The 18745-nt window shown below is 49.4% G+C and overlaps 2 protein-coding genes across 31 annotated transcripts in view; both read right to left on the bottom strand.

The window, feature by feature from the left end:
* Positions 1-15344, bottom strand: part of BCL2L11 (BCL2 like 11) — a 44541-nt gene extending 29197 nt beyond the window's left edge. For 4 of the 26 annotated variants that reach the window (XR_014314841.1, XR_014314843.1, XM_082743362.1 and 1 more), the window contains exons 1-3: positions 13414-15344; positions 10633-10769; positions 10375-10464 (exon numbers count right to left, since the gene is read on the bottom strand). Coding sequence is in view for 18 of the 26 variants with exons in the window: in XM_082743362.1 (XP_082599488.1) it covers positions 10375-10464; positions 10633-10756 (214 nt within the window). In the remaining 8 variants the exon portion in view is untranslated. Of the gene's footprint in view, positions 1-6035; positions 10186-10374; positions 10770-10907; positions 11594-11678; positions 12009-13413 lie in introns of those variants that run through there. The other 22 variants (XR_014314842.1, XM_082743355.1, XM_082743360.1 and 19 more) reach the window with 17 other exon arrangements.
* A 669-nt stretch (positions 15345-16013) lies between these two features.
* ACOXL (acyl-CoA oxidase like) overlaps positions 16014-18745 on the bottom strand; it is a 346408-nt gene continuing 343676 nt past the window's right edge. For all 5 annotated transcript variants that reach the window (XM_082743347.1, XM_082743348.1, XM_082743346.1 and 2 more), the window contains one exon: positions 16014-16885. In XM_082743347.1, coding sequence (XP_082599473.1) covers positions 16685-16885 — 201 coding nt within the window. In that variant the 3' untranslated portion in view covers positions 16014-16684. The remainder of the gene's footprint in view (positions 16886-18745) is intronic.

The following is an 18745-nucleotide window of genomic DNA, read 5'->3' as shown; positions in this document are numbered from 1 at the left end:
ACTAAGACACTAAGATATCAGCAATAATTATGTAACCTTTTCTAACAGAATTTTAGGCCAGCAGCATTTTCCATGCCATTATTCTCCTTAACATCATTAAGAAGACAGCACCACAGTCTGTCAAGAGGATGTGTAATAACTGAAGAGATTCCCCCATACCATTAAGACGGTCAACAGTTTTTCTTTTCCCCTGGCTGGGATAAATAATGCCATGATGACCCCTCTGTACACACGTGTCTCCTAGCATCTCCTGCCGAAGAAAGGAATGCAGGCCTCCCTCTGCTCTGTGGCTCCAGAGCAGGGTCTGAGTGTGAGTGAGTGGCACGGTGCTTAGAGCCTGGAGCACGGCATAGGGCCAAGTCCACAAGGTCTTACAGGACACGCATTTGGTTTCTGTCAACAGGACACCCACTGAGAAGGAAAGCAGTCTTGGCTCACATGCCCCAGCACAGGTCCCAGCCACAGACTAAGGAGAACCACCAGAGGACACTGACCAGATGAGAAAGAAGCTAGATGTTCTGTCACATGAGGAATTTGTTGTGAGACTGAGCTGCCCCCACAAAGGAGGAATGAAGACCTATGAATTCTGGTGTGGGAAGTGGCGGCTGGGACAGGGAGAGGAGGTGGTCCATGGGGAGTCTCCCCCGTACCCTCAACACAGCCAGGGCGACCACAGACCAGGGGCATGAAGACATCTGGGCACTAGGCAAGGGCTCCAATTCCTTCGTGAACAAGGAGGTCAGGAGCAAGGTATCAGACTGCCTAGCATTCAGTTCTATGCACATCTTCCAACCTAACACCACAAATCCTGACACATAAAACAACACAAGTCAATGCACAATGAATCTCTTTTTCTGCCTTATAGTGCAATCAGGCAGGACTACAGGGCTTATTTTCTCTAATAAGTTCCCCTACAGCACGTGGAACCTGACTGGAATGACAGGACATGGGAGAGCAGGGTGGACACCCCAGGGGCTCACCACCAATTTCATCCACAAGGCAGCTACCATGAGAGACTCTGTAGTTACCATCTAAAAACAGTGGCTAGGAGTACTGCTAAATCTCCCGATGTGAAAAGCCCTTTATTCCATAGACTGAAAACAGAGGGTGACGGAGGCGGTGGCTACAATTCCAAGCAGTACTCTGTAGTTATAGCCAATCAATACCCATCATAAGTACTTAGTTAAAAGAAGATACAGATTTCTAATTCCACCAAGGTGGTGTCAACCCCAACCCCCCCGGTCCCTAGAGAGCACAATAAACAAGAAAATGCTAAAAGGGAAGAAGAGGTGGGTTGCTTAGGGACCCCGGGACTTGAGGAATGACATGGCCAAGAGGTTCCTGCTTCTTCATTACTTTCCATACTTCCTGGACAGGGTCCTGAGGAGTTCTCCAACTGTCGGGCTCCAACTCTCATAGAGATAGCGCTCCCAGGAAAGACTGGTCTAACCTGGCGAAAACACTGGGGAGAGGGTGGCCTCACAAGAGAATACCTTCTTGGCAATAGCCGCCCTGCCCCAGCTGAACACCACACGTGCAGTTTCAGCATGGCCAGGCCAGGAGCTGGGATTCCACCACCAGATTGTGTTAGCAGGCTAAGGGGGAGCTGATCTGCCAGGCTCTCCCTGCAGAGGCAGGCAGAGCCAATCCTGCTGCCCTGCCAGAACAGTATTTGAGAAACCACGTGGGTGTTATCTCTCATTCCCTGCCCAGTGGAAGCAAATGATGCTGATTCCACCCCCTTCCAGGGTAGCACTGGGGCCCAGCAGCAAGCTGGCCCTCCACTAAGCAGCAAGAAGGTGGTACAAAGTGGGGTTTATTGCCACTTCTCAAACACACATACACACACATGTGCATGTACCCCCCACCAAGCATCAATGAGCAGTGAGACAGAACAAGTCAGAGCAAGTGAGAACACCACTTCCCCCACCCTTGGTTGGGGGAAGGCTCAGTAAGGAGCTGAGCCTGCAGACCCACCTGGCAGCAACGAGACTGTATGAGCTGGTAGGAGATAGGGCTAGGGCCCATAGGTTCTCCCTACGCAAGGCCTGCGTGTCTGCAGGATCCAGTGGGTCACTGAGCCTCCACTCCCAACTGGCATTAAGGAGAAAGATCAGGAGCTCACACCCAGCATCATGAGGGGAACAAGGTGGTGGGAGACAGGGCTGGTGTTCACTCCCATCACCTCTACTCCGGTGTAAACACAAGGAGCTAAGAAAAGCTGAGCTTTAGCCTCCACCCTGCAGAAGCAAGGCTGTGAGTCAGCCCTCCACCACTTCCCCCTTCCAGGTGTCAGCAGGGGTTGCAGGGAGCCAAGCACACACTTTCAAATGAGCTCAATGAATCCACGCTATCTGGTGCCCCATTTTTGCTGGAAAGTATCAGCAAGGCCAAGGAGGGCTATGAACTTCTGCCTCATTTGGAAGAAGCAATCAAAAATTTTAGAATTGTAAAGTTGTTAAGTTACAACTAGTGGCAGGGAGGGACCATCTCCCAACTTTCTATTAAGGCCCTGATCAAAACCAGAACAGTTTAAAAACAGATAAATACTTCTCATGAACTTAGGCACAAATACCATCAACAAAACATCAGCAAATTCAACCCAGCAATGTATGAAAAGAACTACACCCTGATGAAGTAGGACTTACCCCAGGAATGCAAGATAGATTAACACCGAAAATCACTGTAACTCACCATATCAACAGATTAAAATAAGTAAATTCACACATTTATATATGTAAATTGATACAGAATAAACATTTTATAAAATCCAACACCTATTCCATTCATGATAAAAACTGTCAGCAGGGACATCTGCTTTCACCACTCTCATTCAACATAGCACTAGAAGTTCTAGCCAGTGTAATAGGTAAAGAAAAAATGCACACAGATCAGTAAGGAAGGAATGAAATTCCTTATATGCAGATAATATGTCTTCATTTCACTCCCAAGAAATTTACAAAAAACTTCGTAATTATTGAGTTTAGCAAGGCTCCAGGATACAAGAACACACAAACATGAAATGCATGTATGGGAAATAAGTCTAAAAAAATATAATACCACTACTAACTGCTCCCAAGTGAATTAAATCTAACAAAACATGTACAAAATCTGTACACTGAAAAACTACAAAGCCTACAGACCTAAATACTTGGAAGAAACATATCTGCTTATGAACTGGAAACTCAACATAGTAAAAGTACAAATTATCCTCTAAATTCATCTGTAAGTTCAACACAATCCCTATGGAAAGCTTATTCTAAAATATAGATGAAAAGGCATTGGACCCCAGTTAAAAGAACTCTGAAAAAAAAAAAAAAAGTTGGAGGAATCACTATCCATTTTGATGGCTCAGTATGCAACTAGAGTAATGAAGGCAGTGTGGTATTGGCAGAGGGACAGTCACACAGTTCAACAGAACACAAGAGAGAACCCAGAAACAGATCCACAAAAATATGCTGATTTTTAACAAAGGTACAAAAACAATTACCATCGACCACTGAATCACAAGGTCTACTTACAGGTGTGTCTTTTTCCATAAATACAGTACAGTGCTGTAAATGTATTTCCTCTGCTTTATAATTTTCTCAGTGTACAGTGTACAATAGCCTCTTCTTTCCTCCAGCTTATTTTAAGAATCCAGTATACAACACATATAATACACAACACATGTGTTCATCTACAGTCTGTGATATTTGTTAAGGCTTCCAGTCAGCAGCAGGCCATTAGCAGCCTTAGAGTAGTCACGTTTTGGGGGATTCAAAAGTTACACGTGGATTTTCCAGGCATGGCGCCCCTCACTTCATGTTGTTCACGGTCTAACGGTAGGTAGAAAAAGGCTAACGATTTCCATAAATGGTGCAGGAGCAAATGGGTCTGTAATCAAAAAGAACTCTTTGATCTATACCTTTGACCTAGACTTAGATCTATACCTCACATCTCACAAATTAACTCAACATGAAAAATGTGAAACTATAGAAACTTTTAGGAAAAAAAAACAAACAAACAGGCAAAATCTTGGCACTTAAGCCTTGGCAAAGAGTTCTTAGATGATCCCAAAAACATGATCCATAAAAAGAAAAATTGGTAAATGGACTTCACTAAAATTTAATACTCTTGCTCTATGCAAAGGAAGAAAAGACAAGCTACAGAGTAGAGTAGGATATTTGGAAATCACATATATGACTTGAGTCTAGAATGTGTGAAAGCTCTCAAAAGGAGTGAAAGAGTAAAAAACCCAATCAATCATTTGGAAATGAGCAAAAGACAGGAAACAGCCACTGCACATAGAAGGGTATCCACGTGCAAATGAACACATGAAAATATATTCAACCCCATTAGCCAGGAGGAAAGCACAAGTGAAAACTATCATGAAGCATGTGTCAGAATGGCTAAAAACAAACAGTGATTATACCAAATGCTGGCTAAGTTTTAGAAGAGCTGGACCCCTCACACATTGCTGATGGGAACAAAAAATGGTACAGCCATTCTGGCAAACAGCAGTCTTAAGAAATTAACCTATCTATATGATCCAACAATTGCACTTCTGGGAATGAAAACTCAAATAAACGCAAAAAACCTGTATGGCAGCAGTTGATTGCCGTGGTGTGGCCTTGTGGCCCATCACCGGGTGAGGAGGCTTGATCAGGACGACTGTGCCCCCGTTCTTCAACTGGCAGCTTCCAGAAGACGGGCTGGGGATACTGGATGACAAGCTGTGTGGACTGGCAAGCCCTCCCCAAGTGCCCACGGGACCAGGCCCCCACCAGAACTTGCAAGCAACCCGAATGTTCTTCAACAGGTCAATCTGCGGTGGCACATCATACCGTGGAAGGCTACTCAGCAATAAAAACCAAGCAATTGCTGACATAGATGGCGTGGGTGGATCACCATGGAATTACGCTGAGCAAAAAACCCCGTCTCTAAAGGTCACGTATGACAGAAGTGTAGATGCGTGGTAGAGATGAGTTGTTGTCGGGCGTGGGAGCAGAAGGGAGGGAGCTGCGGCTACAAAAAGGTAGCACGCAGGGATCTGGGGATGCAACTGTTCTGTATCTGGACAGTAATGCTGATCACACATCTCCACATGTGATGATAAACAGCCCAGCAGTAAATTACATGCACGCACGAAGTGGAGGGCACGTGGGACTGGTGAAAGGTGAATGAGGTAGCTGGATTCTCCAATGTCACTTCCAGGTTGTAACATTATACTATTGATGCAAGATGGGGGAAACTATGTAAAGGACATTTGGGATCTCTGTCTGTATTCCTTCTTTCTAAAATTGTATTTTTAAGCTATCTCCACACCCAATGAGGGGTTAGAACTCACAACCCCACGATCAAGAGCTGTGAGTTCTTCCAACTGAGCCAGCCAGGTTTGCGCCAGGATCTTTGCATTATTTCTTTCAACTGCATGTGAATCTGTAATTATCTCAAAAGATACAAAATTTAACTGTCTATAAAGCTATCAATTATTAAAATTTTGTCTGAAACCAGTAAAAAAAAGAAATCACTTTTCTTACTTTCTCTCCCCACTCAGAACCTATAAAGTGGATGTTTCTCTTGGTGTCCTAACTAGTAAGCCTGGGGCTAGACACCAGAACCGGGTCCTCAGCAAAGATCATCATCAGGTTCCCAGGCAGCCTTGAGAAGCCTGAAGAACAAAACCACCCCACTTTCAACTTTTTCAAAGCCCACATGTACCATGGAGTTTTAAAAAAGGTAAACCCAAACTGATACTTATGTTTGCCTGAAAAACAGCTATGGACAAAGCTCATTTAAGATGCTTACAAGATTAGGTTAATTACTTTCACTATAAAGTCAACAAAAGGAACCAAAGAAGTAAGTTCCAAGGAAATGGTGTGCTTTGAGTGGGAAGAATAAGGTCTGTCTGGCTTGTTAAAGCGCCACTGTACGTTCTAGCTCCCCCATTTGCAAAGCAGCCCATCCACATAAAAACAGAATGCCAGCCACAGATCTAATTTGACATTTTTCTAGAAAGAACACTTTTAAAAAAGAAAAAAAAAAAGGTAGAATGAATATAAAAATGTATTTTATTTAATAGCCAACAAGCATATGAAAAGATACTCAATGTCACTCATCATCAGGGGAAAAAAATTTAAAACTATAGTAAGGTATCATCTCCCATGGATGGTTACTGTTAAAAAAAAGAATAAAATGTTGGAGAGGATGTGGAGAAATTGGAACCCTTGTATTGTACACTGTTGGTGGGAATACAAAGTGGTGCAACCACTAGGGAAAACAGTAGAGGTTCTTCAGAAAATTATTAGGACTACCATCCATATGACCCAGTGATTCTCCTGTTGCATATGAGAGCGTGATTTTTCAGGAAATGTTTGCTTTCGTACCTGAAAGAACTGAAAAAGCCTTATCTATGAGATGTTTGCACACTTAAAGCCAAGAGATGGAAGAACCCGAGTGTCCACTGATAAATGACTGAATTTAAAATGTTACATAAATACAACGGAATATTATTTTGCTCTAAAAAGAAAGGGCTAACAATGACGAATAAGGATGAAACTTAAGGACATCACGCTAAGTGAAATAAACCAGTGACAGAAAGATAAATACTGTATAATTCCACTTACGTCAGATATCCGTAAGAATCAAAATCACAGATACAGATAAAATGAAGGTTGCCAGGACCTGAAGTTTAGTGAATACAGTGCTTTAGTTCTATAAGATGAAAACGTTCTGGGAGTGGGGTGCACAACTCTGTGAATATACTTAACACTACTAAAGTGTACATGTAGAAAAGGTTAAGATGGTTAAATGTTAGGGGTTTTTCTTTTAACCACAATAAAAAAAAAAGTTTTTTACTTACCCCAATATATTAAAAATATCTACACAGGTCATTAATATGAAAACAACGGAGGTATTTTACATTCTTTTTTACCTACTAAGTAATGCTGTGTGTGAACGGACACTAACAAGCATGTCTCCATTGGGACTAGTTGCATCTCCAGTGTTCAGTATTCACCTATGGCTTCTCTACTGGGTTCACGGTGAGCTAGACCTCACCTGTCATCCCATGTGACAAACCTCAGTTAGATGCAAATAACTAGAAATATTTTTGGGGGTGGGGGTGGCGCAAAGGGTCTTTTTCTTGCTACTAGATTATTTTTAAAGTCTTAATTGTCCTCCGTTGGCTCTATGAAAGACTGATGGGCAGGACACGAAACTCTGAACATCTCCTGAGCGTCTCCTCTTTGTCAGGCCCTCATTAGGATTTCCAGGACACCGTGTCTCTCCTCAGAGGGCTCACAGTCTGAAAGGTGGGGGAGCCAATTACCAGCTCCAAGAGGAGTATGCCAAGATGTGGAGGAATACAAAGAAAACACAACTCCTGCCTATGAACTCTGATGTTCCAGGGAACAAACACAAAGTTTAAGTCATCTGACACATGGACGTTGTTAATTAACTAGCTTTCACCCTGTTCACAATATTCACTGGCACATTCTGACCTTTCTCAACTCCTATTTCCCACTGCAATAACTACACCTCCGAAGTATGAATTTGTGAGAATTTAGTACACAATTTGTATTAAAAACACATACGGCAAAAGCACACTCGTCAGAAAAGGCAAGTAGAAACCCACACCTCTGTCAATGATTTCGACTAAAATAATCAGTTATTCACTAAGAGAGCAAAGGTCAAGTTAATCCACCCAGGGTATAAGGAGACTAAAATTTGGTTTGTAAAAGTGAGGAAAGAAAAAAACGAAAACAACAACAACAACAGAACCGCTACTTCTCATGGAAAAAAGTAACATTGTTTGAACATACCCAGAAAAATAGGAGATTTGAAGGAAAATATGAAAGCATTTCTAGTATAAACATTTACTTGATGTACACCCCAGAGACAAGAATTTACTTTCTCATTAGAACAAACATGCAGGAACAGAACTGAAGATCCACTGCTATCCATCCCCACTCTCTGAGCACAAACTATTTTGTGGATGAAGTTCAAGCAGCAGACCCGAGCCAAGGGGCACCTCTGTTTAACCTCCTGTCTGTGTTGTTGCCCTGGCTAAAACCCATCATAAAGACTTCTTTGTGAAAAATGTATTTTGCAATAAATTATCAAAAGCTTCATTGAAGATCTTAACGGATATGGTTGAGTAAGGAACACTAAACATGACTAGAGAGAAGAGAACCAGAATTTATCAACTCAGCATATTTCGTGGCCTTTAGGCATGGAACTGTTAGAAGGATAATCAGGAAAAAAAAAGTCACAAACTACACAGGCTATCAATTTTATCCTACAGTTGAATAAACCTCGTATCTGACTAAGTCTTCTCCAGTCCTCTATTCAGCCCCCACCCCAACAAACAAATCTCCCCAGAACTTAATACTGAAAACTTACCTTGGGGCACTAACAAACTTCTTACACCTTATCACTTAATCCTGTGCATTAAAGGCTCAGTTATCATGCCAATCGACTGGAATGTAGTTACTACTCTAAAGTTACACCTCAGGAACCATGACTTCACTTCATAGATAACTTTGCTTAATAACTTAGATTGTGATGTCTAAAGCTTTACATCTGTCATCTTGAGTAACGGTGCTTACCTCCTAATAACCTCACTAAATAGTATGTCATCATACATACAAAAAAAAAAAAATCCCAAAACAAAAACAAACACTAGGTCACCTACTATTCCTGATTAACAAGAAGAGAAACTATTTCTGTGCATTAAGCCACCATCTGTAGAGATGGATTCGTAGGTCTGCAGGGGAAAACTATAAGAGTTCCGAAGGATCCTTAAAATACATAGGTATTAAAAATACAGCCCATAAAGCCCTGTTTCCTCACTGAGTGACAAGAATTGCTATAGGTTCATATACTCAGGAGTACAGGCGGAAAAACATTTGTAAACACCAACTTCTGAGGTTTAGATGAATTCAGGAGGGTAGTAATAACTAAAGTCAGAGCAGCAATAAAACTTCGAGCTCCTTTCCCTAAGGAAGGATCCTAATAGCTTATCTCACTTTTTAGCATAAGACACCCAGCCAACATGCATAGCTACCAGTGTTTCAGCCGTCCCTGCTTGCTATTTCCCAGGTATGCCCAACCTGACCAACCCTCTCACGTTCTGACTCTGTAACACAGGGACAGACCCACACCTCTACGAAGCTGAAGAGACAGAGCCCTGCAGTGACTGCAAATGCAAGATCTGTCACTATGTTCCAGCAACCAAGTGTCTAGCCTGAGAACTCCGTTTTTGTTAGCCTTTGGCAAAAGTGTGATCTACACGGAAAAGGACTGTAAACTGGATCCTTAGGGAATCATGCTGCCAACTTATCTGTATCTCATTAATGCAGGAAGGAAGGGCTTTTCTGTCTAAATGGTAAGTAAGATTCTGGTGAATCCTGACCAAAATATTTTCCATTAGTGAGGAAGGGTGACTTCAATCAACACAGACGTACTCCCTTACTCAGGTCACCAGAGCTAACATGCTCAAAGTCACATGCTGGGGCTCAAGGGTCAAATCTAGCCAGCAGATATTTTTATGTGGCTTGCACAGTGCTTTCAAAGTTCTAAATTAATTGTCAGTATCAAAACACCTTTGATGCTGGGATTTTTGGCACCAAAATCTGTGCTCCTGGGTTATCTTGCACTATACTGTAGGAAAACCTACCACTCTGAGACCACACATCCACAGATTGGGGGGGGGGGGCAGTCCTAATGTACAAAGTGTAAATGCTCCCCAATATGCCACAGCCCCACTAGATTAGCTCCCTCACTGTACTGCCAGTTTTCCTGGTTCAGACCCTAAAATGGTCTTTAATCCCTGAAATAAAACCCCACAATCTTATTAGTATCATATCCAAAAACCTCTGAGTGAACAAAAAAAATCAGCCCAAAGAGGAATTTGAGTAGAAAACAACCCATTTTTCTGGTTCTCTATTGGTACTGCCTTGATAAACCACAACACTTTCAAAAATGTCATTCTTGAAAATGATTAACTTGTCTCATCTTTCCTAAACATCTGGTCACGTTTTTAAGCTTTTTGCTGTATTTGACGGAGTCCCCTTCAAACACAGTGTGATTGATAAATCAGTCTTTGTGGTTAGAACAACATATAACGAAGGCAGGCAGCAAGGATTCCAGCTTCACTGCTCAACAGGCCTGTAGTAGGTACACTTCATTGCTGACACTAAACTTGGTCATGTAAAAAAAAAACAATGTTGGTTTAATGTCTTATTGGACACATCCTCCATTCCCATCAAAATATGGACTAAATCAATAAAAGGATTCTAAAAGGGAGTTTAGTTTAAATGCTACACACAGCTTTTAAACAGAGACTCAGACAGCCACACAGTAACTACCTCTTACCCAGGCATTGCTTACCCATTGCACTGAGATAATGGTTGAAGGCCTGGCAAGGAGGACTTGGGGTTTGTGTTGATTTGTCACAACTCATGGGTGCCGGGCTCCTGTCTGTGTCAAAAGAGAAATACCCACTGGAGGATCGAGACAGCAGGGAGGATCTTCTCACAAAGATGAAAAGCGGGGATCTGGTAGCAAAAGGGCCGGGGCTGGCAGGTGGGGCCAGTGGGCCCTGAGGGCTGCCTTGGGGGCAGCGGTCCCCTTCGCCTTCAGGATTACCTTGCTGCTCTGTCTGTAGAGAGGTAGGGGCCCCAGGCCTGAGCTGAGGAGGCCTCTCAACAGGCTGCAATTGTCCACCTTCTCGGTCACACTCAGAACTTACATCTGAAGGTTGCTTTGCCATTTGGTCTTTTTTTCTGCAAGTAAAATAAAAACTAAGATTATTTTCAGCAAAATAATAATAGTTACAACAAACAGCTAAATTTAGCCAGCTTTCCCGGATTCCTTCACAATTTTTAGAATACCAAATACTTTAACAGAAGTAGTTAGTTCACCTTATTTCTCTGACGATCTTCCAAACAGGAATAAAAACACACCTCAAATAACAAAGGTACCTCTATCTTTGCGGGGAGGGGGCGGTGAGGGGGTGGGACTAAACTTCCTGCCACCAAACAAAACACAATTACATCGCCAGTGTGAACTGGTGCCGTAACACACACGCGCGCGTGCGTACACACAAACACACACACACGAAGTTTTTAGGAAAAGCACTTGTGTTAAGTCTATTCCTATGTGCTCTTTGCTCAGAGCCGACTTGAAGAAGTCGGAAACTCCCAGCGGGCTCTGATTTCCCGGGATCTGATACTGCGCTGGAGCAGAGAAGCGGGCGCAGATGCAGCGACTGCAGGCGGCTGGCCGCGTTCCCCACTCCGGCCCCATTGTTCTGCGGAAAGTGCTGAGGGCAGCAAGTCTGGGGAAGGTTTGGCAAGGGCCGTCAGTCGTAGTAAGTGCGTCACAATAGAGTTTGTAACTCCGAGCGCGGCTCGGCCGGGCTCGGGCGCTCTCCGCCCGAGGTCCCTCCCGCTCCCAGCCCGCGCGCCCCTCCTCCCCCCGCAGGGGGCAGCGCGCCGCACCGAACCCGACACAACTTCGGAATGCACCCACACTGCGAGATGCACACCTCCAAATGGGGGGGTCCCCCAAAGCCGGCCCCGGGCGCCCCCTGCAAAGTCCCCAAGTAACTCCACACACTAGGCGACACCGGGGCACGCGGCTCCGTCTCCCCACCGACCCTCCCCTGTGAAGGCAATCCGGCCGAAACTCACGTCCGCCCCTTCCCTTCCGACCGTCGCGTCCGGGCCCGAGCCCCGCGGCGTCCCGCCCGCGTCCTTCGCCGACCCGGAGCTCCCTGACCGTCAGCACGAAAGAAGCGCGGGAGACAAAGCCTGGGACTCGCCTTCAGAGCCCCCGGGGCAGCGCAGAGCCGGCCACTGGCAGCCCGCCCGCCGCCGCGAGCCGTCCGGCAGCCGAGGGCTCCGCGCGCCGCGCCTCTGGCCCGCGCTGCCCCGGCCGCCGCCGCCGGGAACATCCTCCGCCTCCTCCCGCTCCTCCCCTCGCGCACTGCGCCCGCCGCCGCCGGCACCGCCGACCTCCCCGCGCCGCTGGCGCCGGGTGCCCGCGCTCCCAATTGGCCCGCGCGCGGTCGCTCCGCGCCACAGCCAATAGCCGCCGCCGGCGGGGGCGGCGCCTACGGGTCAGGCCGCCAAAGGCGAGGCGATTGTTGACAAACTCGCCTCCGAAGGCGGCCCGGCCGCGAGCGCGGCGGGAGTCTCGCGGACCCGAGCTGCCCCGGCTCTCCCAGCCCGCACCGCCTCTGTGCCCGTCCGGACGCCGCACGAGCCTCAGCGGCTCCCGCCGCCCCAAGTGGCAGGTCACCTGGAGACAAAGCAGGAGCTTCCCTCTCACCCGCAGGGCCGTCCTCAGACCCCAGTCTTGCTGCTGACTGCCGACCCCGCCCAGGCCGACTGGGCTGAAGACCCCAAAGGTCGTCCTTTGCCCTAGCTGCAGGACCCACCTTCCTTCACAAATTCCTCCCTTTTTCTCCCCGTGCGGCGCGGGCACGCTCCAAATCTAAGCGGCCACCACTGGCCACGGGAATGCATATCTGCGCGCAACCGTGACCACGGCAGACAACGAACACATGCGCACCCCCGTCCCCCGCGGCCGACGGTTCTTCCACTACTAGCACGAACACCGAGTAACAGGCCCGAGGGTACCGCACCGCCCGCCAGCACTGCGGAGGGGGTCGGGGTGCCCGAGTCTCTACGACAGTCGGGCCCCACGGATGGAGCAGGTTCCGCTGCCCGAGCCTCGTCCACCGCGTGGCCCCGGTAGTCGGAGGAGGCCCTGGGTCTTTCGCCGTCTATGGGTCGTGCGGGTGGTATCGTCTGCAGCGCACCCGCAGACCGGGCAGGGCCCCCAGACACCTCCGAGAACAAACGCAGAAGCTGCCCTGAAACCTCGGCCTGAATGGGTACGAGGAAAAGCCGAGGCTCTGCAGTTAAATAACCACCCCAGTTCCGCAAATCCTCCGCACGAGCCCGAGCACCCGAGAAAGGCCAAGCCGCTAGACCAGCTCGTACCAAGCAGCCGCTACTTGGGGGTCTCCGGGACAGGGCGGCGAGACCTGCCCTCCGGCCGCGCAGCCCAGTACCGTGGAGCGGGGCCGCAGCTCCCGGGACGGCGCGGAGAGCACGCTTTGCTTTCCCCAGGTGACCCCGAGAAGCTTCTCCACTCCCTCGCGCGGAATCCTGGGCCGAGCTGCACTTCGGCCAAATGCCGGTAGCTTTTGCACGGACGACCCCTCACCGAAGTGGGCTTGCGCAGGGAGGGGAACCCGACCCGCCTGATCGCTGCCTCCCGCCCAGCGACAAGTGGGACGGGTATGTGCATCTCTTGCCTGCACGTGCTCGGGAAGGGAGCAGGAGGTGGAGCCGAGGGGGCTCCGGCGCTTGTCTTCCTCGGCACCCGGCCCGCTCCCGGGGATTCGGAGGTATTTACCTTGCGTTTCTCAGTCCGAGAGTCAGAGTCAGACATTGGGGGGACGAGGGCCAGGGAAAGGGCGCCGAGGGGGTGGCGGCGGGAGCGGGGCGAAGCGAGCAGCCCGCGGCGATGTTGGCCGCAGTTGGGCTGGGGCGCGCAGGGTGACTGTGAGAATCCGGTGGCAGTGTTGGCGGCGACGACGACGCAGGACAGAGCGCTTTCACAAGACCTAAACCTGGAGACTGCGCGGAGCGAAGTGAAACCTGCACAGCCCTGCGGCTCAGCTCAGACTGGCGGCCCAGGGTCCTCACCCAATCACCGCGAGCTCCGCCCCCTCTAAGTCCCGCCCCGGCGCGCGAGCAAGCACGCCCCGCCCCGCCCCGCCGCAGCCGCAGCCTCTGGCGCTTTCAGGCTCCAACAGGTAAAGGCGGGGGTGGCCCGGCCGGGTTCCCCCGCGCGCGCTGCCGGCCCTGCCCCAGCCGAGAGTGTTTACCCGAGTGGCTAGTGCTGCTGGTGGCTTGCGCGCACCCATTCTTCCTCCCTCCCCAAAGTGTACCCTTGCCTCTCCCCTATCCAGCAGGGGCCACTGCGTGTGCGTGGAACAGAGGGGGCGCTCCGGGCACACTGGACCAGGGCGGGCCGCGGCCGCCTGCGGAAAGCCTCAGGAGGCGCCCCTGAGCCCTTGATCGGCTTCGGGAATTTCTCAGCGGCTCTGGGGCAGGCGTGAGGAGTGTGGGCTGATCCTCAAGAACTCTCGGGTCCCATGTTGGGCAGTGAGTGTCGGACTCCTCTCTCCCAGAGTCTGGGGTACTGGGTGAGACCCCGATGAGCAGGGCTGCTCATCTTCCTCGCCCTCACCTCACGCGATAGTCTTGGGCGCGCCCTCCGCATGCCACTTGGCAGGGGCACCTAGCTTTTTCCCCGCGCCGAGCCTCGGGTAAGCCTCAGTGGGAAGAGTGAAGAAAATGGCAAGAAGTGGGTCTCCGGAGGCGTCTGTTCCGCAGCCCCGGTGCGAGGCAGGAAGGGACTGCCCGCGGAGCAGGTAAAATAGGGAAATGAAAAAAGAACTCGAAAAAAATCCTTTTAAGAAAAAAAAAGAAAAAAGACCTAGAGGAATCTCGGCCTTCAGGTGGGAGAGAGGATGGTACCTTCGCTGGGTCGGGATCCTAGAGATCGGTTAGGCTTTCAGAGAACCGCCCGCGAGGCGCACTGAGGCCAGTGAAGGCGGCGCGCACCGGGAGTGGTGTGGGAAGCGCCCTTCCTTCTCCCTGCGCCCCCCCCCCACCTCCTTTCTCCTTGATGCCCGCCTGCTCGGAGGATGGATGTTCTTCTGGGTCGGCACCCTCCTGTGTTTCTAAGTGGGTCCGGAGTCCCCACCTTTACCCCTTCCTGCACTCCCCGGCTAGGAGACAGCCGCGGCCAGGGAGTGGGGGCGAGGTCGGTCGGGAGATGGAACATTCTGCCACTGGGAAGTGGTTAGATGGAATAACGAAACCCAATTTATGGATCCCCTAAAGCGCCTCCCTCCCCGAACCCAGAAGGAAGGGTCCTCAGTTGCAGAGGAGCAAATCAGTCAGGAGTTATCCCGCTGCTGGCCACCTCGGTCCGTGTTTCACGCTGCATAAGCAGATATGGAACGTCAGGAAGACATAACAGGCCCCGGTTAAACAATTCTCAGCCATCACCTGGCGAGTCCTGAGCGAAGTGTAGGAGGCCAGGGGTTCCTGGGGGGACTCAAGGAGCACGCCGGGTTCCGTCCTGGGATTTCGTTACAGGAGGGAAAGGACAAGGGCGTGGACTCGGCGAAGTGGACGCAGAGGCCGGATGTCTACCCTGACGGTGGCGTGGAGCCGCTGCCCTAGACCTCAGGTGGTGGCCATGGGCGAACTCTAAGCCCGTGCGGGAAAACAACAGAGCTGCGCCCGCTGGGCGCCTTAAACCCGCCCCAGTGTTCCGAGCTCTCGGTGGGGTTGGGCGATGCAGACAGGGACAGGAAAAGAACGACGCAGAAGCAAGCCCCAGTGGTTGTCCTCTGGTCCTGTGCAGCTCCGCCGCCCCCGCGTCGTCTGCTTTAGCGACCCTGTGAACACTTTTAAAAAACAGAGGCGTCAGGGAAAGCAACCGGTTAAGCACTCTTGTTTTGGGGCACAAAGAGGAGGTCCGCTCGGAGTCATGCAATTCAGACTGTGCTGGGGAGCTTTGGCTGAGCTCTCCGCTCCCGGTGACCTCTAGCCCTTCCTGCCCTCTCCCGCAGGGTCCGAAGGTCCTCTGGAAACTGGGCCACAGCCCAGGAAAGGGGTAGTGTGGGAAGTGCAGATGGGCGTGATGTCTCTGCTCCGGTCCTGTGTCGCCCCCGCGGACAGAAGCAGAGCTATGGTCACTCCCGCCTCTGCCACGAGATGTGGAGAGGGAGTAAGAAGGACGGCTTGAGGCTAAGGGAAAGGAGCAAAAAAAGAAGTGGGGCAATCGGGATCTGAGAAATGGGATGGGAAATCTACGGCCCTTGCCCGGGACCAGAGGCGTTGCGGGTGTGGTCTCTCCAGAGTTCCTGAATCTTATCTTACTGCGGTGTACTGTTCTAACCCGCCTCCCCATCCCCGGCAAGGAGCCCGAGCGCCTTCTCATCAATTAATGTCTTTATTAAACTTTGTTATCTATGCTTCTCTAAAGAACAGATTACAATTTCATATGGTAAAAATATTTTCCGTGCGTTGTCTTAAGGTCCGGAAGCCGCCTGCCTGGGAGGTCAAGCCGGGGTTCGCGCTGTGCCCAGAGCCAAACTCCAGGCGCAAACTCCCCTTTCCCAATCTGTGCGTTTTCTCTGAGACCCCAAGAGGGTCTGATTGACAGGAAAAGAATCTCTTGCTGAACTGAAACTTTGCCCGCGAGTGTTTGATTTTTGTTTTGATTTTTTTTTCACGCAACGCCATTGCGTTTTTAAAATCACTGTAAATCTGAGCCGCCGCTGACCGAGGGAGATCTTTGGCGGCAGCTGGCTGTGGGGCGCTTTCACAGCGGAGACCAGTGTCTAGGGAGGTCGGGCGCGGAAGCTGGGAGAGGGTGCTGCCGGCCGGCGGGGTTACATAATAAAGCCCCGTGTTCCGGGCTGCCGCCGGGCTCCCTATCCCAACAGCCCATCGCACCTCGCCAGCCTACCCTGTTCTGCGCCCCAAATCCCCGAGGGCCGAGGCCCAGCACATGCCAGGCCGGCCTTGGCCCCAGTTCAGGCGTCAGAGAAGCTAGTGTCGTGGCAGCTGCGAACGAGCCACCACCCTTCGCACCACGCCCGCTATAACTTGGCTCCCAGCTTGGGCGGCTGAAAGCGCGCCCCTTCTCGGGGCTCGGGTTGCAGCGGTGCGGGGTAGAAGGCCCAGGCGGCCTGCGCATTGGTGATTCCTGCGATTGGTGCGTGGAGGGAGGTGTGTGGAATGTTAAAGGCAGAGATCACCCTCAGGGCATCATCCTTCACCGAGTCGCACAAATCCAGCAACTGCAAAACACAACGCAAAGTGACAGGTCAGACGTTGGCTCACTTACAGCGTGGGGCGCCATTTGCTTTGTTCCCACTCCCAAGCACCCCACAGGTAGCCATTGGGGAAACTAGTTTCCCTTTGGATTTCCCAGACCCGGGAGAGTGGAAGCCGTTGGTCATGGATAACCTTCACCTTATAATCTTAGAAATCCCTAAACCTGTGACACCTGTCTGGCAGAAGCCCGTTTCTTCCAAACAGGGGTCCGGGCTGACTCCAAGTTAGATGGGAATCTCAAAACGGAAGTCTGGGAATTTATCAACATTCCCCTTGCCAGCCCTGCCCTCCCCTCTCCTCCAATCCCCGTGATTTTCCTCCTCTCCACCTCCGGAGTGCCTGGGGTGCCACCCTCTGGCCTGCTGCGGCAACTGAAGAGGAAGAGCATCAGACAGGTGAACCGGTGGAGACAAGCTCCAATTCTCCCCAGACTAAGGCCTTCCCGCCTCTGGCCGGTAGCAGGCCATGGTCCCTGAAATGCACGCACAGTGGGGCTGAGACCAACCACTGGCATCACTGTGCACCTTCCACCTGGCTGCTGCAGGAAATCAACCTGCAGTTAAAGAGAACACCAAGGAACTTGGCAGATACCCTCCTGTGTTCTGATAACCACTGGAAGGTACAGATAAACATCTCAGCAGAAGGATGGGGGGAAAGTAGTGATTTGGGAGGAGCTACAGTGAGTGGATTTTAATTTCATTTTCCACAGTTTAGGTGCCAGTGCATTTTTCTTTTTTTTTTAATTCCCAGGGGGGGAAAAAGCTACCAAAAAGAATAGATTGTTTTTTCTAAAACTCAACAAGGACAAGACAGAGGGACTGCTTTCCCTTCCCATAACCAGCTGTACACTTTATTTTCAAGTTTTCAGCCAGCCATAAATTTCTTTCACTCACCAAATCACAGTTAGCCCCCAGGTTTTCATGGTTTTAAAAACATCACTTATAACAACCTCCCTCCCCACCTTGCTGCCCTCATGGGTCATTACTGAGCTATGCTAAAACTATGACGAGCACAGTTCCTTTAAAGTGGCCCAAAGTGCTATTTCAGGTGTTCAGAGACAATGGGGGGGGTCCCCAAAACGGGCTGGGGGAGGGTAGGGGAAGAGCCTGAATTTTAATAGTCTAACAATACATCTTCCTTTAAATGTGCTCCATGGCATCTGTAATTTCTAATGAAAACCTTCATTTTTTTTTTACACACTGTGGTTAAGCATCATAAAATCAGTAGTGAAAAGACTTTGATCATATTTGCAAGATGCACTGTGATGAACTTTCACTGACCAAGATTTCAAAGTTTGTAATTAATACTCTTGACAAGTCCCTGACTAATCTGTCAACTCTCAAGGTCTTTAACCACGCACTTCAAAACCATCAGATGGCATACAAGCCCTTAAACCTTCTACGTATTGTAATTTCATTATTCAAGATAACTTTCTCTTTAAGTTTGCATCATGAAACTCAACCAATTTTTGCCATATATTCAACAATGGTGGGGAATCAATTATTTGAGTGAATGTTGTGTGGGAGTATGGGTTTGGTCTGTCCAAATACAGAATAAGCACCCAGAGACAGGAACTGCAAGAGGCAGGTTTCTGTTCAATATTTTCACAACTTTAAAAATAAGAATAAAGTAGATTTTTAAAAAATATTCAATGGCAGAAGAAAAAGAGGGTTTCCTTACTCGTAAGTGTTCAGGGTCTTAGATTTTTAAAAAGTATCCAATGTCAGAAGAAAGGGGTTTCCTTACTCATAAGTGCTCAGGGAGAGACCCCTTCAAATGACGTTCTCAAGGGGAGGGCTGCATGGAAGGGGAAGGCCATGTGT

The sequence above is a fragment of the Mustela nivalis genome (genome assembly GCF_964662115.1).
Source record: "Mustela nivalis genome assembly, chromosome: 8".
Classification (NCBI taxonomy): domain Eukaryota; kingdom Metazoa; phylum Chordata; class Mammalia; order Carnivora; family Mustelidae; genus Mustela; species Mustela nivalis.
The sequence above is the reverse complement of the archived record's forward strand: the minus strand, read 5'-3'. Positions and strand labels throughout refer to the sequence as shown.